The sequence below is a fragment of the Sus scrofa genome, chromosome 1 (assembly GCF_000003025.6).
Source record: "Sus scrofa isolate TJ Tabasco breed Duroc chromosome 1, Sscrofa11.1, whole genome shotgun sequence".
Classification (NCBI taxonomy): Eukaryota; Metazoa; Chordata; class Mammalia; order Artiodactyla; family Suidae; genus Sus; species Sus scrofa.
The window spans coordinates 155735132-155758870 of NC_010443.5; the positions used below are offsets into that span (position 1 = coordinate 155735132).

Here is a 23739-nt window from a genome sequence, read left to right on the forward strand (position 1 = left end):
GGGCATTAGGGCTATCACAGCTTCTGGATTGCTGTGGTTTCCCCATGTTTCCTCAGATGTTACATGTGGAATCAGACTAACTTAGACTCAAATTTCTCCCTTTGTTTGTTTGTTTGCTTGTTTGTTGGTTTGTTTCTTTTTCTTTCTTCCTTCCTTCCTTCCTACCTTCCTTCCTTCCTTCCTTCTTTCCTTCCTTCCTTCCTTCTTTCTCTCTCTCTCTCTCTCCCTTTCCCTCCTTTATTTTTTCCTTTATTTTTTCCTTTCTTTCTTTCTTTCTTTCTTTCTTTCTTTCTTTCTTTCTTTCTTTCTTTCTTTCTTTCTTTCTTTCTTTCTTTGTATTTCTTTTTGTAGGGCCACACTGATGGGCATATGGAAGTTCTCAGGCCAGGGGTGAAATTGGAGCGCCACAGCCACAGCAATGCCTGTTGCAAGCTGCATCTGTGACCTATGCCACAGCTTGTGGCAATGCTGGATCCTTAATTCACTGAGCAAGTCCAGGAATGGAGCACGCATCCTCATGAATACCAGCTAGGCTTTTAACCCACTGATCCACAACAGAAACTCCCTAGGCTCAAATGTCTGGTCTTAAATTTCCTGGGTAGGGAGTTCCCATCATGGGTTGGCAGAAACAAATCTGACTAGAATCCATGAGGATCAGGTTTTATTAAAAATAAAGAATAAGTATTCAATCAATAAGATAAGGAAATGGCTACACCGTCCAAACAGAAAAATGGGAAATATACAAGTCACATAGTGTTAATTCTTGATTAGGCCAAGAGAAGATGCAGAAACAGCGTGTAACTTCCCCAGATGGCAAACGGGAAATTTGGGTAATGAAAGCAGAAAGGAAAGAATATCACCTCTCTACTGCAGAATGAAAAATGAAATGTAATGAAGAGAAGAGGAACCTTCTGTGATATACTTCTCAGCCTGAGGTCCCACAAATAAATTGCTAAAAAGAAAAGTGAAGAATAAAATGTGGAGAATATATAATTTAGAAACTACTGGGGTAAGAAATGTGAAACTTCTTAATAGCAAAAAGGAGGGAACTTTGTGCCAAGGAAGATAGACTTGGTGTGAATTTTTTTTATGTTAAGAATCCCAAAGTGAAGCTCACTATTTTTTTTTTTTCCCTACTCATTCTCCTTTCCCACATCACGCACACAAAGAGCAGGCCTCTTTGATGCTCAGAAAACTGAGCTCTGTGCTCAGTTTAAAAAAATGCGTTATGTAAGCATACATGGGTACACGTACATACACACAAGTAAAAACAAAAGAATGCAAGAAGTCTACATCACAAATAGATTTGTAAATGAATGAAGAGTATTAAGTAGATTTCAGACATTCATATGAGTTTCTTTAGACATAACCTATTAGTCTTTGATTGCTTTCATTGTTTCATGATAGTAATATGCTCTAGGCTCTGCCACTCACTAATTTTGCTTCCTAGCTGCACATTCATCCTTCAGTACCTGCTTAAAATAAAGCTGCTCTATGTTACTATGATAATGTAGTGGTCTCCTTAGAGCCTCTTTATTGTGAGTGCAAGGTTGAACCTTGTTCATAGAGGGTGCTGAATGCACATTGCAGGGGAAAGGGGCTTCTCTTTCCAGTCCTATGTGTATAGCATTTTTGCTTTTCCCTTTCTTGTGCTGCACAGATGACCAGCTGACTGGATGTATGGAAATACATGTGTTGCTTTTTCCAGCCACAAGTACAGCTCCCCAAGTCCCAAATATGCATTCCCTTGGCAACCATGCAGCTCCAACCCAGGCCAGATGAGGTGTTGTAGCCCTGCCAATATGGTCACTCTGTGCTCCAGGCTTTGCACCTGCAGTGGCCTCACAGTTACCTCTGCATGTCCATCCACCAGCCCCCCTGTACACTGGAGGATGGCTGGAGCTTGCCTGCAGAATGCAGCTTAGCTTTAGCTCAGTGAACTTCTTTGAACTGCATACAGGATGCTGCAACCATACCTCTTCCAATGAGATGGGAAGCTTGTCTTCGGGAGGTCTCCCTTTCATGTTTGTCTGTCCTTGGATAATGTCACTGAGCCCTGGAGTATCTTTTCTCATTATATATTTATAGTTACTCTCCTATTATAGTTTAACACTTCTTTATGTTAAATTTCCTTCATTTTAATTATTATGTCTCTCAATTGGATCCAGACTGATAAATACGTTCATTTTTATATTTCCAGTTGCAGATCTAAAACAGATTTTTTTCCAAGATTCTGTGATATTTTTATTGGAGAATTCCAGAAAATACAAATGCAATCAATAGTCAGTAGATAAAATTGGGATATTTGTCAAAGTAAAGTAAAAAAAACCCTGTTCTTTCTTTCTCTCTGATTCACTGTCTAGCTCTCTATTTGTCTCTCTCTCATATTTTTAATAATATTGAAAACCACTCTAAGAAAAAATCCATCTCATTTTGTTATTCATTTACACATTTATTTTCTTCAGTTATGTAGAATTAATGTATTTTAGAAAAAAATAGATGTTAAATTTCAGAGGCCCTCCTTTAAGTAGAACAGTTATAAGTATTTAGAGGTAATTAATTTTTCTCAAATTGCAAAATGTAATCTCACTTATATTTCAGCATTAGTTGAGATAGTTCTGCCATAAATATGTGTACATATGTAGTATATGGCTATGGAAAGTTATAGCAAATAATTTTTTTTCTTACCAAAATACTTTATCTAAATGTCCGGTGGAGACATGAATCCTAGGAGTAGTACAGGACTCTCTATTCTTAAATATAATAGAATTAATATGGAAAATATTAAAAGGTGATGATACCAAAAGAAAAAAAATTATTTTATTTATTTATTTATTTTTGTCTTTTTAGGGCCACACCTGTGGTATATGGAGGTTCCCAGGCTAGGGGTCTAATCAGAGCTGTTGCTGCTGGCCTATGCCAGAGCCACAGCAATGCGGGATCCAAGCCGTGTCTGTGACCCACACCACAGCTCATGGCAACACCAGATCCTTGACCCACTGAGCAAGGCCAGGGACCAAACCCACAACCTCATGGTTCCTAGTCAGATTCATTTCCACTGTGCCACGACGGGAACTCTAGAAAAAATTATTTTATATAACACATATTCTCAGAAACATAAAAGCAAAGGATGAAGAACCAAAATTCTATTAAAAAATAAAATGATTGAAAGCAGTGTCCAATGTACTAAATGTTTTCCATTACAAATAAATATATTCACAAATCCTATAACTTTTTGGTAACTCAATATATTTTAATTAAAGACAAAGGATAGTGGGAAAATAGTCATATACAAAAACTGAAAAGTCCCTCTCTTATTAATGTGTTTTTTTTTTTTTTTTTTTTTTTCGTCTTTTTGCTATTTCTTTTGGCCGCTCCCGCGGCATATGGAGGTTCCCAGGCTAGGGGTCGAATCAGAGCTGTAGCCGCTGGCCTACGCCAGAGCCACAGCAACTCAGGATCCGAGCCACGTCTGCAACCTACACCACAGCTCACGGCAACGCCGGATCGTTAACCCACTGAGCAAGGGCAGGGACCGAACCCGCAACCTCATGGTTCCTAGTGGGATTCGTTAACCACTGCGCCACGACGGGAACTCCCTAATGTTTTAAGAAGACTTTCTGGTTGATAAGAAATCATCTTATTAAGGGCTAGTTCCTTGGTACGGATTTTATAACTGGTCTTTTGGAAATACTATGAACGAATTTAAAAATTTGATAAATATCCAGGTGAGTTGTATCATTACTGATGACATGTTAATGGTTTGTCAATATGAATGTTTTCCCTAGAACATATTGGTTCTATTCAGGTTTAGCCAAATTATTTTACTATATATTCCTATAAATTACTACGTTTTAAAAATTTTTAGCAAGTCAGAAACTACTTTCTACTACTTTGTTTTTTATAATTGAATTTACTACTACTATGTTTAATAAATTATTTGTAAGTATAGAAATACCAACAAAGTGAGTATATAGAAATGAATATCAATGTAATTTAAGCATATAGATATTTTACTTAATTTAGTAATAACAAGCAAAAAAAAAAATGTTTGGAATACAAATTACCTAATAAAACACCTTAAAAGCAATTAAAGGAAAAGCAGTCTCTTGAAATAGCTCCTAGATTATTAGAGCAACCAGACTAATAATTCTAAAAATAATACAATTTGAAGCAATTAGATTCCAGAACAATCAATAAGTCATTTTACAAAAACAACATTTTCCCTTATCTTTATTTTGACATCAAGATTATCAAATTTTAAACATGTTCAGAAATAATTAGGGGCAAAACATTTGACTTGTGAAACTTTTTTTTAAATCTTATAGTGTGACCATATGTATAGAATTTATGTGATTTCCATGAACTTTGCTGGTTAATTTTTTTAATATTAACTTAGAAATAAGTAGGAAAGACAAAATTATAGCATTATATAATGATTAAAATTGTCTTTTTTCATGTTTTAATGATTTTTGTTGTTTATAATTGATTTACAGTGTTCTGTCAATTTCTACTGTGCAGCAAAGTGACCCCATCATACATATATATATATATATATATATATTCTTTTTCTAACACTATCCTCCATCATGTGCCATCATAACTGACTAGATATAGTTAGATATATCTAGATATAATTCCCTGTGCTATGCAGCAGTATCTCATTGATTTTCTATTCCAAACACCATAGTGTGCATCTATTAACCCCAAATTACCAATACATCCCACTCCCTCCACTTTTCCCTTGGCAACCACAAGTTTGTTCTCCAAGTCCATGAGTTTCTTATCTATGGAAAGGTCCATTTTTGTTATATGTTAGATTCCAGACATAAATGATATCATATGGTATTTGTCTTTCTCTTTCTGACTTACTTTGCTGAGTATGAGAGTCTCTAGTTCCCTCCATGTTGCTGCAAATGGCATTATTTCATTTTTTATGGCTGAGTAGTATTCCATTGGTATATATACCACATCTTCTTAATCCGTTCATCTGTCAGTGGACATTTAGGTTGTTTCCATGTCTTGGCTATTGTGCATAGTGCTGCAATGAACATACAGGTGCATATATCTTTTTCAAGGAAAGTTTTGTCCGGATATATGCCCAAGAGTGGGATTGCTGGGTCATATGGTAATTCTATGTATAGTTTTCTAAGGCACCTCCATACTGTTTTCCATAGTGGTTGTACCAATTTACATTCCCACCAACAGTGTAAGAGGATTCCCTTTTCTCCATACCCTCTCCAGTATTTGTAATTCGTTGATTGTTGATGATGTCCATTCTGACGGGTGTGAAGTGGTACCTTGTAGTAGTTTTGATTTACATTTCTCTGATAATTAGTGAAGCTGAGCATTTTTTTCATGTGCTTGTTGGCCATTTGTATATCTTCTTTGGTGAAATGTCCATTCAGGTCTTTTGCCCATTTTTTCATTGGATTGTTGGCTTTTTTGCTGTTGAGTTGTATAAGTTGTTTGTGTATTTCAGAGATTAAGCCCTTGTCATTTGCATCATTTGAAACTAATTTCACCTATTCCATATGTTGTCTTTTCTTTTTTTTACGGTTTCCTTTGGTATGCAAAAGCTTGTCAATTTCATTAGGTCCCATTGGTTTATTTTTGCTTTTATTTCTGTTGCTTTGGGAGACTGATCTAAGAAAATATTTGTATGGTTGATGTCAGAGAATGTTTTGCCTATATTATCTTCTAGGAGTTTTATGGTATCTTGTCTTATGTTTAAGTCTTTAAGCCATTCTGAGTTTATTTTTGTGCATGGTGTGTGGGTCTGTTCCAGTTTCATTGATTTATATGCAGCTGTCCAGTTTTCCCAGAAACACTTGCTGAAAAGACTGTTTTTTTTCCCCCCCATTTTATGTGCTTGCCTCCTTTGTTGATTAATTGACCATGGGTGTCTAGGTTTATTTCTGGGTTCTCTATTCTGTTCCATTGGTCTGTATGTCTGTTTTGATACCAGTACCACACTGTTTTGATGACTGTGGCTTTGTAATATTGTTTGAAGTCTGGGAGAGTTATGCCCCCTGCTTGGTTTTTGTTTCTCAGGATTGCTTTGGCAATTCTGGGTCTTGTGTGGTTCCATATAAATTTTTGGATGGTTTGTGCTGAAGGCTACTCTAAGGAGACTTCTGTGGTTTGTCCCTCCCACATGTATATCATGCAAGAGATGCCATGTTGTGCTTAGCCCACCACTGCTCTTAGCCCACACCAGAGGTGCCTGACCACCAGTAACCCGCATGAGAGGTGCCCAGTCTCTCATAGCCGAAGTGTGGTGCCTTGCCACCCATAGCCTGCACCAGAGGTGCCCCACCCTATGAGAATCCATGCATGTTCAGGGAAAGAGATTCCTATGGCACTCCACCCCTCCTCCTCTCGCTCTTCCCAACATGGTGCCTAGCTTCTACTGAGGGCCCAGACCTCCTCCCGTGTTCCCTTGGCTGTGGTGTTCTGCTCCCCAGCTTGTGGTACACCACTCTTTGCTCCTCAGGCTGTCTCCACACAGCCAACCCTAGTCCTCTCTCTGGAACTGACCTCCGGAGCCTGTGTCTCAGCACCTGGCCCCTGCCCTAGCATCTCAGGCTGTGGTGTCCAGGGCAGTGGTACCAATGGTTTGTGCAGCTCTCACTTTGCTTTGCCCACCTCAGTCCAGTTTGCTTTTCCTGGTGACTCTGAGGTCCCTCTGTCTTAGCTGATCTCCCTGTGCATAAGGTGTGTGGGTTTCCTTTTCTCTTTAACAGCTCCCTCTCAGGAGTGCTAGACCTGTCCTTATTCCTTCTCTCTCTCTCTCTTTTTTTTTTTTTCGTTGTACGCAGTTATGTGGAGTGTTTCTTGCCTGTTTTGGAGGTTTAAGTTCTTCTACCAGCATTCAGGAGATGTTCTATTCTACATGTAGGTGTGTTTTTTTTTGGGAGGTGAGAGCAACATCTTACTCTTCTGCCATCTTGGTCCTTCTGATTAAAAAATTTCCAAATGAATTTCAACCAATGTATCTATGTCTTAAAACCATGTTCTATTATATAAATATAATATTTTCTTGACTCTTTTAAATGGGAATTTTATTTCTTTACAAACATTGGTAATTTAATAGTGAATTTATTTTGGGATACTAGAGATTGTTTTACTGTGCTAAAGTATCAGAAAACTAAACAAGCCATTTCATTTCCATCTAATTATCATTCTTGGCATCAAAGTAACAATATAGTAAAAAAAAAATATGCATTTGTTAACTCAGACTTCTCTAGTGTTGTTGTTGTTGTTGTTTTGAGTGGCATCTTCTACTACCAGTCTTGAGCAATGCGTGTATATAGCTTTCCAATGATAACCGAGTGTGCCTGTGTGCATTTGATGGATTTGCTTCTTTTAGCATTTGAGAAAAATGAAAAGGATAGCAAAATAATTTTTCCCTTTATTCTTTACCTGTTATTCTTTGCTTTGTATTTGTTTTGTTTTGGTCCATGTTTTTGAGGAACAAAGGGGTTCTTTTGAGAGGATTGCAATGAGTATTTATTTTCTAGTGTTAATTTGGGGCATGGAGTGGGCTGACTGGTATTCTTTATTATTGCCTAAAAATCACTTAGGTCATTCAAATATGTTTCCCCTTATGTGGGAGTGAAACATCAAAAACAACAGTCAAGCAGCAATAACAGAAAGATTGCCTAGTGTAATAGCAAGAGGACTTAACTAAACTCATCCACATTTCCAACTTAGACACCAATCTAACTATGCTTCCTGTGTTTCTCCTCATTTGAAAAAGAACGATACAACTTTGGCTCAATAATTCCTATTTTATAAGGATTTAGTAAAAACAAAATACTTTAAAATACAGCTGAATTAGAAAATGGGTAGAATTGGACTTTGTTAAAAGTAATGTTGTAGGTATTAACAGCAAGAGTTAAGAGTGATGTCATAACTCCTAAGTTCTTAACATGGGACACACACCCTTCTAAAGAAATTTTGATGAGCTGTGAGTTATCTGTGTACACTGGATAATGCATAGAAACAACAGTGTCAATGTGTGTGCAGATGAGGGTGGAAGTAGGTTAATGTCATCATTTAATGCTTTAAGAAATTTATTACAAAAAAGAAATTTATTACTTACAAAATAAAAATTAAAAGTTATAAGAACCAATATAAATATATTATTGAAGTTTTTTTTTTTTATTGGAGTTTGTTTTTGTCAGATTCTTGATTTATTTTGATTGGTTTGAAACAGATTAAGTTGTTTTTTAAATCTTTGGAACAATAATTCAATAAACTGCATTTGTCATTTTTCTTTCTTAAACTAATATAATATTTATTTGTTTACCAAATTATTTTATTTCAAAACCACAATTTGAAAGACAATAAAATGATACTTTTGAGTATGCAAATAAAGAAAAAATAATTAGATAAATATTACAAACTAAATCCCTGTTTTATAATACAATATTTGTGTTTTCTAATAATTTGAAAATCTGGATGATATGAACAATATTGGGAAGATGAAATACAGATACATTTAAATTCTCTAGTCTTTTCAACAAATAAATACTTATATTTACAAAAAAATATATATAAATGTTTATAACAACTTTATACATTAATAGCCCTGAACTGGAAATAATCCAAACATCAGTCAGTGGATGAATAAACTGATACATACAAGAAACAGAATACTACCCAGAATAAAAATGGAGCAAAATATTATATGTCTACTGTGTGATGAATTTCAAATGTGTTATGTTAGGTGAAAAAAGCAAATCTCAAAGCCATACCTTCTCTGTGAATCCATTTATGGTAAATCATGCAAATGACAGAACTATGCAGATGGAGAACAGGTCAGTGGTTGCCAGAGGACAAGGGAAGGAGTGGAGAGTACCTGTGCCTATAAAGGGGCAGCATGAAGTCTTTACACATGGTGATGAAACACTTCAAGGTCCTGATCGTGTTGTGGGGACCTCAGTGTTCACATTGAATCAAACTGCATAACTACACACACACACACACAGAAATCAAACTAAAAAACAGCATATATAAATAAATTCTGCAGTCCATTTAACAGCATTATACCAGGGTCATTTTCCTGATATTGATATTATATTACAGTTATAATGATGTAACCATTAGGTTAGCTGACTGAAGTGTTTGCAAGATTCTATACACTGTTTCTGCAATTTCCTGAGAATCTATTCTTATTTCAAAATGCAGTTAAAAAATCATAAAACTGAAATAAAAGAAAATAAAATACAAAAACAATGTATGCAATTAAAATGTGTGAATTACAAATAAAAGGGAAATCTTATTTTCACTAAGATTAAGAATAATGAGTCCCCATTGTGGCTCAGTGATAATGAACCCCACTAGTATCCATAAAGATGAGGGTTTCACCCCTGGCCTCCTTAAGGAGCTGTCATTGCCAAGAGCTGTGTTGTAGTTTGCAGATGTGGCTCAGATCTCCTGTTTCTGTGGTAGAGGCTGCGGCGTAGACCTGCAGCTGCAGCTCCAATTCAACCTCTAGCCTGGGAATTTCTGTATGCCATAGGTGCAGCCCTAAAAAGACATTAAAAAAAGAAAGAAAGAAAAAAAGAAAATTTTAGGCCAAGAGACCTGCAAAGATGAGTGATTTCAAGATTATATTACAGCTAATCCCCATGCTATATAAACTTTCCCAAAGCATTCAAAATTCGGGAAGGCTCCCAAAATTAAGTAGCTTTACTCATTGCAAAAAAATGACAAAATTAAACACCTACACACGAACACTCATAGAAAAGTTATTAAGCATGTGGCTGTAAACATCCTATGGAAATTATAAATAGAAGCAATTTCTGGAAGTTTTAAAAGATGCTATCCAGAAAAAAGGGTTTTTAGGAGAATAACAAAACAATATTTTAAATCTATTTATATTTTTTTGACATATTGATATAATACACACATATTGTAAAAATAAGCATAAATTTTTCATTTGATATTAAAAAGCCCTTTAATAAGGTAAAATTAAATTTTGTATTACAAATAAAGTGAGACAAAATGCACACATATTTATAGTAAGAGTGAAATGTTATAACTAGTACACAAGTCAGTAGCCAGAATCTTACTGAAATACATGTGATAGAATACGTTTTTTTTTTTTTTTTTTTTTTTAATCTTTTTAGGGCCTCACCCTGCAGCATATGGAAGTTCCCAGGCAAGGGGTCAAATTGGAGCTGTAGCTGCCGGCCTACGCCACAGCAACACCAGATCCAAGCCATGTCTGCGACCTACACCCCAACTCACAGCAATGCTGGATCCTTACCCACTGATCGAGGTCAGGGATCAAACCTGTGCCCTCATGGTTACTAGTCAGGTTTGTTTCTTCTCAGCCATGATGGGAACTCCAGATAGCATACTTTAAAACAGTAATGAGAAAGGAATTCCTGTTTTCTTCACTATCAAGTCATAATGTTCTGAAGCTTAGGTACATACAGTAATATGTAAATACATACAAAGTAGAGTTACTGAAAAGAAAATTTATTTGAGATTATCTAGTAAAGTAATGAAAATAAATACGATAAAATTTAAAATTTTCTTAAAGCTACATTTAAAAACATTAACAAAAAAGTGTTGCTATTCAATAGGCATAATGTTTCTATTAAGCAGGATGAATAAGCTCTAGAGATATGAATGCGACATTGTCCCTACAGTTAATGATACTTAAAAATGTGTTAAGTGGGTGGATCTCATATTAAGTGCTCTTACTACAATTAAAGTTTTTAAATTTAAAAGAGAAACATATGAAATTAATTTTAATATTTATTTGACACAATATATACAGAATATGATGTTTGTCACATAAATTAAAACATCATTAGGAAAACACTTTATACAGTTCCTCATCCTGTGAAAATCATTCTTGCCCCATTTCTCACAGGCTCAAACAGCTGGGCACAGTGACAAGTTACAAGGTCTTCTATATTTATCTGCTTTGGATAGATAATACATTCATTATAGAAAATCAAAATGCCAGAATAGCTGCACTCTGTTCTGGAGGAAATCAGACATTTCCTCAATGACCTATGTGGGTAAACACATGTTTTATTTTTGTTCTTTGTGTGTAAATAGCCCAGATGGGGAGGGGAGGAAGGAGAAAACTTTTCAGTGTTTTGCAAAATATGAATATAATAAATGAGCCGACATTAGGGCAATTTGCCTTTTCTGTTTGTTGTAAATAGTTATCATTTTTCAAATTAATGATTCTCATTATCTTGACTGATACCAAATATCTTTTCCAGAAGTAAAGTATAATAGCAGTGATTTTTACACTCCTTCATACCAACATACTATCTAATGTGAAGACATTCACATTGTGTCCATCTGAAAATATTCTCTTGCCTGAACTTCTGTGAACCCGCAGTGTGATCCCTGGTTTTCCTCCCATCTTCCTTCTCTTTTGTGTCCTATACTTTTAAATTTTTTAAGACTCACTCTTTCTGTTTTCATTCATAAATATGTCTCAATTAAAGTTCATATTCAAATGACTTCTAGATCTTTATGCCTGTTCTTTCTCTTATGTTTTAAGCTATTTGTCTAACTAATTAGAGAAAATTTCTACTCTGATGTCCCATGATTATACCAAATTTGCTCCCAAGCCAGCCCCTTTTTATAGTATCCCCAGCAAAATTACTATAACTCACCAAGTCATACAGGAAAGACATGTGGACATTATCATTAATTCATTCTAGACTTTTATTCTCAATATCCAATCAATCATTAAGTTCTGTTGATTCCATCTCCTAAATGACTGTAATCTATCAATCTTTCTCTATCCTCACTGTTTCTAAGCTCACAGGGGCCTAACATCACTTCCAAAGTGAACCTTAGTCCTGCTGAAGGATGTTCCTGTGATATCAAATTTTGCATTACCGATTTGCAACTCACATGAAGAGATATACTACAGTTGTTCATCATTTATCTTGTTAGGTCAACCTGTGGGCACATAGACAGTTTCTATAACAGTCAGTTTTAAGTGGTGGGGCAATGGTCAGACAATGGTCACACAATGTATTCTAGCAATTCTTTCTAGAATACATTGTGTGCCCACTTAGAAATGGTAAAAAGACTTTAATTTGGTGACATCAACCTACCCTTAGGGAAATTTGGGGATGCAAGGAGTTGTACCTCCATCTAAAAGTATGTTGGAAGCACAACCATCTTCAGGTTATATAAACACTTCAGTAAGTTACACATACTGTCTCATCTGAAATAACTTACATCCTATAACTGTGATTGTTGCCATTTTTGTGTATCACATCAGGGAGTTTTGACTACTAGCTAGTTGCTCTCTAGCTTGCTAATGAGGTTTTCTATTTCCATACCCACACTAAGGATGTCCTTAGAATGAGCATTCAATAATGCGAATCTTCCTCTCAATAATGTGGGATACTAATTTTTTAAAAAAGTGTCTCTTTCCTAATTTAAAACTTGTGAGTGGCCCTTGGTGTGAAGTCCAAAATCTATACAATACCCTCCTTAAATAAATGTTCATGATATAGCCACTGCTCATCTCCACAGTAAAATCTTCTAACTGTAGTTTCAATGCCAGGTCCTCTGACCCCCAATATTTAAGCATAATGTACTTTAGGTGTTTTATTACAGGGTTTCATTCTGTACTTTAGGTGTTAGGTACTCCCTCAACACCCTAAGTTTGCAGTCCAGGTTGTACCTCTATTCCATTAGAGTGTAAACAGTGGTGACAGATACTCTTGACTCCAGCCATCCTGGGACACCCAGACCTATAGGTGTCTTGCCACATTCCAAGTACCAAATTAAATGGATACATTTGGGATATTAATCAGATACTTTCATAATTTTATTTTAAATTTAATATTATATGGATTTTTTTAAAGATTTTATATTTTAACAGGAAAATCAGAAAACATATATTGAGATAAAAATCTAAGAATGTAATTTTCAACAGAACACAAGTAGATTTCTAGAAGTTAATGGCTAAACATTACAATATCTATGGCATTTAAATACATCTAATAAAATTTTGTGAAAAATTATTTTTAAAAACAGAGTAACTGCCTCTGTCTAGGACCAAATTATTAGAACATCATGAGCTTCTCAACATTTTGTTCCCTAAAAACATTGTAAGTGAAGAGAGAAAACAAACTACTGGTTCATTTTTCGTGTTGGCTCTATTACATTATTAATTAGTACTTTGACCTTTAGAGCAGATGTCGAACAACATTTTTGAAGCCTATAGATTTTGTCGAAACGGTCTAGTTTGGAATCTTTTTCTCATTGAAGGACTATAATAAGTGACAGTTTTGTTCATATTTGTTGACAATCATTTCTTGATGCCAGGAGAAATATTTGTCTCTATAGCTTGCTGCAACAGACAGATACCTAGAATAATGAGATAAATAAGCAAATTAGGAAGGTTTTAAAAAATTCTTCCATGTATTCATTTATTGCAACTCCCACTTTTTAACATGTTTACATCAAGGGAAATTATTTATCATGCATACTTCAAGGAACTAATAATTTATATCAATGGACCCTCAGTACCTGTATATTGATTTATAGTTTATAATTCAATTTATAATTTATAATCATTCAAAAATGTTTTCCTCTGCTAATCCCGGAATTAGGTTTCATTGATATCTTCCATTAGAGGTAAGGGAACAGACTCAAATGAGTTAAGTTAATTTGCTCCAAATCATAGTGTATAACATTTGCTTATTGACTAGCTTTCAAAAAATTTCATGTTTAATAGAGGCCATGCCTATAGTTTGTGGAGAAATGAGTGTTGGGCTGATTTATTTAATCAGGATGATTAATCTGCGAATGGCATTTTTGGAAACTGATCCATGGGTGCTTCCTTTTTTAAAAAAGCCAGAGTGCATAGTAATTAATAGAAGGAAAATTATTGTACTTCTTCCTTGATTATCTTTAAATATCTCTGTGAGGTATATCTAAATAAGAGCTGAAAAAGTGCTCGGGATTGGGGTGGGGCACATGGAATACTCATATTTCACACCAACTGTAGCATCAGCTTGTGTTCAGATTCTGAGCTGGCCATTTTACCTACCTAAGATATGTACCTGACTTGAAGCTTAATATAAGTAAATATAAAATAGGGACAATGATAGAATTTCTTCCACTAGATCATTGCAGAGATTAGCTATGGTAATATATAGAACAATTCCTGGCCCATAAGTAAGTTCTCATTGAAAGGTGGTTATTTTTAAGTTCTCTGGCTGACAAAACATATTTCCATTATGTATTTCAAAGTACTATAAACAGAAAATCACACGTACTATGTCGGAGGAAAATTGGACAAAATTCTGCCCAGAGAGCAAAGAAAAATTTAAAAAGCTGTGCTTTCAGAATTTGCTATAACATGGATAATTTTTGTATGCAGTTTACTTTTGGATATGTCTTTATTTCTTTCATAAATGTATAAGGCCAGAGATAGGCTCCAGGTAAGTAGATATGAGTAATTAGTTTAGAAATCTAACCAATGCAACAAATAGGGATTTTTTATTAGAATTTTATTTGAAAATTAAAACAAAAAATTTTTCATTGTTATATTAAAATGAAAAATTAATATCCCCACTCAGTACTTGTAGACCTATTAATGTTGGCCCCTTTTTAGAGATTTGTGTTTTCAAGAAAAACAAGCATGTTCAAGGTTAGTTCAATAAATTAATGATACTTGCTATGTGACTGTGATATCAATGGATTCCTATTTTTGTCAAGTGGTAGAACCCAATAAAACGTGGAAGCCCAGTTTACAAAGTTCATTGAAAAGGGCCAGAAAAACCTACACATATTCCATTTACCTATACCTATGGATAGAGTAATTTAGTTTTAAAAGTTTTTAAAAATATATATGAAGTCAAAATCCCTCCAGTGTTCTTGAGCCTTCATACAGGAAAGGGAAACATTTTCTTTTTTTTTTTTTTTTTTTTTGTCTTTTGCCATTTGTTGGGCCGCTCCTGCGGCATATGGAGGTTCCCAGGCTAGGGGTCGAATCGGAGCTGTGACACCAGCCTATGCCAGAGCCACAGCAACGCGGGATCTGAGCCGCATCTGCGACCTACACCACAGCTCACAGCAACGCCAGATCGTTAACCCACTGAGCAAGGGCAGGGACCGAACCCGCAACCTCATGGTTCCTAGTCGGATTCGTTAACCACTGCGCCACGACGGGAACTCCAGGAAAGGGAAACATTTTCAACATGTAGTCAGAAGCTTGCCTCTAAAACAGAAAGTCAAGTAGCAAGATAAGTTATTCCTTGTCTAAAAATCAAGGCTGCATGTGTCAACAAGATAAACATGATTCCTTACAAGTTGCTATCAATCTTAATTGAACAGCTATCCACATCATGAGGTTATTTATAATATTCAGGACACATCCAATGTAAATCCTAAGACAATGTTTTCCCAAAGAAAACACATAAAAAGCACCTGCTTGCTTGTATGGGCAAGCACTTTGACAAACTAAGATGTGTAATCCTAAAAATAAATCTTAAAAGTTAAGTATTAGTATGTCCATGTTTAAGCTTAAAAAAATTAATAAGTGGCAAAGACAGGATTCATAATATGACTTCCAAGCCCCTGTCCCCCTCACCCTGGCTATACATTTATCTTATGGTGACCCAAAATAAAAGCATTGCACTGATACAACGCACATTTATTATCGTAGGCATGGATTGAATAAAAATGTTTTATTTTATTAGATTATTTAATTAACGCTACATGATTATGATTTAAGTAGGAAAGTGTTATGAGGAAAAAGATAAATCGATGTAGAGAAATGATGTACAAATTGCATTAGTTTCGCAAGGTTCTTCATGCATGTGCGGAGATATCCTTTGAAGTATAACATTATAAATTATGGGTCTGTCATCTTGCAAGTAAGGATATTTTGTTTGACACATTGTTAAAAGCATTTTAACTCTAGAAAATTCAAAACAATAACTTCTATAATCAATTTACTTTAATTTCCAGAATTAATCACAATCTCACTATGTGATCTTGACATCGTCTCTCTTTTTTGACGATAATTAACTACTTGACTGACACTTTCACGTCTTAAAAGCAAAGGACTAATTGTGAGCTGATTTGTTCACAAGAAATAACTGCATTGCATCACTTTTTTATGATCTGAGATAGAGAGAGGAATTTATATGGTGTAGAACACTTTTCCAATAATATTCGTAAGTCAAAAGGAAATCATGTACATTGCCTAAGCTTTAAATGCATTATTTCCTTGAATCAATTAAATCATTAGCAAATACTTTAATAAGATAAAAAGTTTACCGCAGTTATGCCCTCAATATAAGCAGGAAGTAAATGACTTTTGCAAATCATAATTGTTGGAATTCAGATAAGAAGGGGAAGAGGGAAGGAAGGGAGAAATCAAGGCAAAAAATTGGATTGGAGGAAATTTTCTAACACACTTAGCATATGGAAATCATTTCATCCTTTAACAAGAATTTATGTATTATATAATATTGAAATGTTCTTTTGAAAGGAGCAAGTAAGCATATTTTTAACCTAAGAAAATAGTTTAATATTCTCCACCAATTTGCGTTATCCTCTGCAATATCCATAAAGATTTTGGTAAAGCAATTTTAATAAAAGTTAATAATACTTTAAAATAAAAAGTGTATAATAATGACAATGATCATTTTCCTGAATAATAATAATAATGAACATACCCCTGCTTCTTTTTAGGTGATTCAGACCATCAGTGCAGTGGATAGGGATGAGTCCGTAGAAGATCACCATTTTTACTTTAATCTATCTATGGAAGAAAAGAACTCAAGTTTTATAATCATAGATAATCAAGGTAATGCTGTTTACTCGTAGTGGCTTTCTATCCACTCTTCTTTGAGAATCTTGTTTAATTTTAAGGAAATGTATAGCATTGCTTTTTATACTATTCCTGCAGGAAGATCATGTTGAAAAATAAAGCAAGGAGTGACAATGAAAATGGGAAACAAAACCCAAAGTCATATTCTGAAAATACTAGACCCATTTCCCATTGGATTTATTTGAATTATAAACACTCTTTCAAATAATCATTGGCTATAAAGTCTTGTAAAGTCTGAATGACCTTGCAAATATAATTGCAGTTCTGACACCATGGTTCATGTTTTCATATAACTCAAGCTTCAATCTATGTCTGGGGAAGAAAATGATATTAATTATAGTTTAGTAGTGTTGACTTGATTGATTCAAAGATATTTAGAGTCATTAATTAAGAATTGTAAACATATGGAATGGGTTAGAGTATTCTTTTTCCTTCAAAATGAAATGATTATATCAGCCTGCGGACAAAATGTTCTGAAGGATTTTATAGGGAGAAGTAGACTTCTTTTTCATTCCATGTAGAAGTGGATTAACTTTATACAAAGTCACTCTTCTTTTTTCCTTCACTTAAGTGAAAGTTTTTTTTTTTTGACTCATCATATGGATTTCTATTCTAATTTTGCTTGATATCTCAAAGATATGAAAAACTGTAGAATTCATTACTCAATCATCTATAACCAAACACATGGAGGTCTCCTTCCTTACTACTGAGTTTAAGCTCAGATTTTGGAGAGACAAAATGCAAACACTTCCTTTCCCTTTTGTCCTTGTCAAATTTCCCAGTGAAGAAACCTCAACTAGACTCAGGATAAAAATACAGATATTAATAAAAAAATACAGATATTAATAAAAGAAAGCTGTAACTTAGATTTGGTTATGCTAATATAAGTTAGGGGGCAAAATAAATATACTGAAACATAAAGAGGTTAATTGATTTAATTTAATGTTTGTGGTTACAAGTAATTTTATGAAATATATATAGAAAAAATACAAACTTTTACACCTCTTCAATCTGCCTAGTGAACAGGATCATAAGTATCTCATAGATTTCAAGAGCATGGCGGAGAATTTGTTTTTTAAAGGTGACTTGGGAGAAGTCATAAGTAGGCATTTCAGAAGACTTCCATTTATTTTCAATTTACTGTTTATGTTTTCAAAAGTTTATTTGCTACAGAAAATGTTATGGGGATGCCAATACAAAAAAAAGTGGGGGGAGAAACATAGTACTGAGGTACAGTAAACAACACTGTAAAAAGCTATTTAGAATATTTTGAGACTTAGGGAAAAACAATTTCAAATGTGTTGATATACATATATTGTTTATTTTTGTTAATTTTTTGAATGTTTTATCTAGATGAATTAATCATTACTATGAACATTTAGTGATTCTTTGAAATTTAAGTATAAAATGGGTTAGTACTTCCAAGCGAACTGAAACATTCTAATAGAATTTTTTACACCTTATAAAATTAATATTTTTGTCTTATTTATGAAGACATTGTTTGAAATCACTTGCTATGATAAGGAGATGGCTTTGGTAATTTTGTGTGTTTATAGTATTTGTGAAAAAAAGTTTCCATTTGAAAAAGCACTGTCAGGAGTATTTAACCCAAATGAAAATGATGCTGTCATTACAAACCTTATGCTAGTAGCCTCTATATAATATTGATATCTGATTATAAAGCTATTTTCTTTTCTATGTGCCACGTGCATATTTACTATCCTTATCAAAAAATATGACTGATTCATATGATTCATCTAATTTAATAATTGGGATTTAGAAAATGCCAAAACTAATAATGACTTTTTGAATTGATCTTTAATTGTCTTTTTATCAGAAATTTGCTTTCTCTTATTTGAATTTATTTGATCTTTATACCGCTGCCTCTATTACATTTAACTGGTAAGAATTTCTTTTGTTTTATTGAAAAATTATGCACATGGATTTTTATTTTAGATAACACAGCTGTAATTTTGACTAATAGAACTGGTTTTAGCCTTCAAGAAGAGCCTGTCTTCTATGTATCCATCCTAATCACTGACAATGGAATCCCACCATTGACAAGTACAAACACCCTTACCATACACATCTGTGACTGTGATGACAATGGAAGCACACAGACCTGCAGTAACAAGGATCTTATGCTTTCCATGGGATTCAAGGCAGAAGTCATAATTGCTATTCTTATATGCATTATAATAATATTTGGTAAGTTGTATGAACTGAGAATATCTTCATTTATTGATAATAACATGACAAATGTAGAAAAGAGTTAATTACATTATAACAATTTAGTGTGGGCTTGTCTGTGTTTTTAATTGCTTTTTCGAATGTGTTATAAGTCTTAAATCAAGTAGAGTAAATAAAAAATAGAGTGATATGCATTTCAAGTTGAATATCAATGATCCTTGAATTCTATGAGTATATGAGTACATGTGTGCACATCCATTTAGGTGTGTTTTTGACGCAAACATTGCAAAGTATAGTTATATAAAAATTAATAATAATAATGGTCATCTTCTGTTGAATGCTGGAATATACTCCAGGGGACTGTGTTAAGTGCTTTACAGAAATTATGCAATTTGACCCTCAGAATAACCTCAAGAAGTAGCAAGTATTATCGCTTGCATTGTATAGATGATTACAGTGAAACTTAAAGAGTTACATGGTTTACAAAGGGTCATGCAGCTAGTGAATGAAGTGCTGAGATTCCATAACCATAACATACCGCTTATTCAAGCCTATGCTACAACTCACCAGAACATAGGACCATTAAGAAAGTAAATTTTAGGATAAGATAATGTAAAAGAGAGAATCCTACTTTAACTGCTAAACACAAAAGAAATCTCAATAAAATAATTTGTTTTGTCCGTTTGATATTGTTTCTGCTGTTGCATTTACAAGGAAATAATTACACTCATTTACAGATGAGGTAAATGAGGCCCCAAATATTTTAGCCAGGCTTCCAAAACTAAAAATCGTTCATCTAGCAAAACTTTCCTCCTTTCTTTAATGTACTAATTACTATACGTCATCAAATCCTTCTCTTGCTTCCCTTATAACTTCATATCAAAGCCAATACAACTTTATGGAATATCGATGGCAGTTGTATCAGCCATAGGTTCTGGAGTTTCAAACTCACTGCTCAATCTGACATACAAAACGTTCAGGGTTTGCTTTGCCTTTGCTCTTCTCATCTTTCTCAAAACTTAAAAAACCATACATTCCTGGGGTTCCCTCGTGCAGTGGGTTAAAGATCTGTCATTGTCACTACAGCAACTCCATTTGCTGCTGTGGCCCAGGAACTTCCACATGCCACAAGCTCGACCAAAAAAACCCCACCACCAACAATAAAAATGCATTCATTCCTCTTTTACCATTCAGATTACCCTCCTTTTCTACCTACTTTCTGTTTTTCAAATTGTTTCTAATCATCTTTGATCATAAAACTGAATTTAGAGCTACATAGCTAGATATCAGAAGCAAGAAGCAGTAAAAACAGTATAATGTTTGCGGGATGGCAAGTACTAAATTATTCATAGGTGCAGACCTAAGGCTAGTCCTGAAACCCTGAAAGTAAACCAAAGCCTCACAGTCAATGGCGGGAGGAGAAGATGGAAAGTTGGGGTCAACAGTAGTGGACAGTTTCCTGTGAAAGTTTCATTGTTTCATGAATACACTCTCCAATTCACAGATTGAAAAATTATTTATTAGATCCCTTTCTATTTCAACCCTGTATCTCAATTGTGTTAAAGTACAATACCTGGGAGTTCCCTGGTGGCCTAGTGGTTAAGGATCTGGCATCGTTTCTGTGGCTCAGGTCACTGCTATGACGGGTTTGATACCTGGCATGGGAACGTCCTCTTGTGGCCAAAAAAAAAAAAAAAAAAAAGTACAGACCCTGGATTAAAAAATGATTTTGTTTCAAGAACATTATTTCAATTTTTTAATATTAGTATATTAATACAAGATATTGCCTAATATAATTCTCTTTGCCATAATATTAATAGCCTTAACTTCCTGTTTCAATTCCTTAAGATCAAATTCAGAATAGCTGTATAAAATCGAAGATAGTATAAGGATTGGTTATCCTTGAAGCACATACATGCACACAATTTTTTTTAATTAAAAAGCATTCTGAAATTGTTCTATTTCTACACAATGTTAAAATTATCTTATATAATTCATTGATGTAGACATACCAGTGTTACAATTAAAAAACCTGGTAGGTTTGGAATTTCTAAAATTAGTATGGTTTGTCAAAGAACTGATTCTGAACCAGCTTTCTGGTTTTGAATACCACCTTTTTGTTCCTAGTTGTGTGACTCTGGGCCATGTGATTTAATCTCTCTGCACTTGTTTCCCCATCTTTAACAGAGAATTATAATAAAATATGGGTGTCATAACAAATCAGTGAATAAATGTAAAGCTTTTAGAAAAACGACTAGTACATACTTTGCAGTCAATAAATATTGCTTTAGAAATTATACCACAGAATTTGACTCAATGGCAAATATCAAAACAATTCAATGTGCTTAACTTCCATTAACATGATCATAGATTACTGATATTAACAAATGCATATAGATTGGAAACTATTCATTCTACTTTGTTTTATTTTCAATATATAAGTAAAAATAACATTTTAAATCTTAAATCTTCATCATAAACACTTCACTACATTTTTGTGATGTTTTCCTACTCTAAATCATCAGCCAGAAAGATTGTTTTACTTCCTTGTCATTCTGCAAGGCCCTTTTATAAGTTTGCAATAGCAAATGTATCTTTTTGTCTTATAATCAGAAAATATAAGCTTATGTCTTGAGCTTGTAATGAAAGCTAGACTAATATAGTTTATTGTAAATAATATATATTTAACAATATCTTATAACAAATATGTATTATTGATATGTAATATATTTATTATATATTATATATTTATGTATAGTATATGCTATTAGTATTGTGACCATATTAATACTCAATAATGTTTAGAAGAAATATGTAATAATGTATTATCAAATCAATAGCTAAGGTAATATTTATTATACATTTACTTATAATAGCAGTGTATGTAATATTAAATATGTATATTTATGATATATAGTATTGTCTCATATTTGTGTTAATTACTGTTCTCCATATGCTTTCTTTGACAGGGTTTATTTTTTTGATCCTCGGTCTGAAACAACGAAGAAAAGAGACTCTATTTCCTGAGAAAGGGGAAGACTTCAGAGAGAATATATTCAGATACGATGATGAGGGTGGAGGAGAGGAAGACACGGAGGCCTTTGACATCGTGGAGCTGAGGAGCAGCGCTGCCATGCGCGAACGCAAGGCTCGGAGGACCCCCAGGGCGGAGATTAGGAGCCTGTGCAGGCAGTCTTTGCAGGTCGGGCCGGATAGTGCCATATTCAGGAAATTCATTCTAGAAAAGCTGGAGGAAGCTGACACTGATCCCTGTGCCCCTCCTTTTGACTCCCTCCAGACCTATGCTTTTGAGGGAACAGGGTCCTTAGCTGGATCCCTGAGCTCCTTAGGATCAGTAGTTTCTGATCAGGATGAAAATTATGATTACCTTAATGAATTGGGACCTCGCTTTAAGAGATTAGCATGCATGTTTGGTTCTGCTATGCAGTCAAATAATTAGGGCTTTTTTATTGTTAATAAGCATTTTTAAATGCAGTTGCATGTTTGGGCAAGCCTTTAGTAACTTGGTAAAGAGTTGTGTACTCCATTTCTCTGGGACAAGAAAAGCGCCCAATTTACAGTGTTTTCTGATTTTCTTGAGTAAATATCCCATGGTTATTTCAAGCTACCTGTATAGTGTCATTGAATGCAGATATGGGAAGTGAAGCTAACAATCAGCTCTCTCTGGTGGCCTCAAATACTCCTCTGGCATCCTTTTCAATAGCATCCAATACAAATTCTCAAAATTTTTGAATGTTCAATCTGAAAAGGGCGCTGAACTAGATCATATTTATCCATTTATTTGTTACTCTTACAAAGTGAGAGTGAAGTGTGTGTATTTCCTGATACTTCACAGAGGTAAACATCTAGGAGAATCTGGGTGATTATATATAACTTTTAAAAGCTATTTCTTTTCTATGAATAAGTAAACTTCTGAGAGTTTATAATTCATTCTAGTTTGGTATTTTAAAATTGTTGTCAAGACCACCTTTAAAAACTGATTTTATATTTAGACATGTTTAGTATCTGTTAATTAATCAAAGATATAGTGTAAATTTGTATTTCTTTGATATAACAGCTGTATATAGAAAGTATAAATCATGTTTAGAAGATTTTTATGTTATTTTCTTATGTAATCAAAACACATGTTTATCATGTCAATACAATGACATAATGTCAACATTTACTCGATATTAAATTTAAACTTTATGAAAATGGTGGAAAGTGTGAAATGATTTTAAGTAATTTTTATTGCCACTAAAATGACATAAATAAGTGAAAGGAATACTGGATTCATACTGGAGTTAATATTCATCCTAAATATTGTGATCAACTGCACTTCTCTGACCATGCAGAAAATAAAACATGATAAAATTCCTAGCTTTTCTTTTTTATTAAGAGCTTAAACTATAACTGATTCTTTTGTGTCAATTTTTTTTATTAAGGGATATAAAATCAGGTACAATAGTTTCTTTTATTCTAATATTATGAAGGAAGTATGCTAAGCTGCTGGACATAAAGCTTTAAGATAACATTAGATAGTAAGATAATAAAGCACTTTAATCAGCCTTATAAGAATGATTCTTATTATTCTATCCAAATCAAAGTGGAATTCAAAATTCATAGGTTGAACGGAAAGAAAGTAGTGAATACTGTGTCTTCAAAATTGCTTTATATGTTCATCTCATATTAATAGC

The 23739-nt window shown here is 34.0% G+C and overlaps 1 protein-coding gene across 3 annotated transcripts in view; it reads left to right on the forward strand.

The window, feature by feature from the left end:
- CDH19 (cadherin 19) overlaps window positions 1–23419 on the forward strand; it is an 89190-nt gene extending 65771 nt beyond the window's left edge. Inside the window, exons 11-13 of one of the 3 annotated variants that reach the window (XM_003121695.4) lie at window positions 16714–16828; window positions 18809–19060; window positions 22012–23250. In XM_003121695.4, the coding sequence (XP_003121743.1) occupies window positions 16714–16828; window positions 18809–19060; window positions 22012–22502 (858 nt within the window). In that variant the 3' untranslated portion in view covers window positions 22503–23250. Of the gene's footprint in view, window positions 1–771; window positions 2783–16713; window positions 16829–18808; window positions 19061–22011 lie in introns of those variants that run through there. The other 2 variants (XM_013993286.2, XM_021099400.1) reach the window with 2 other exon arrangements.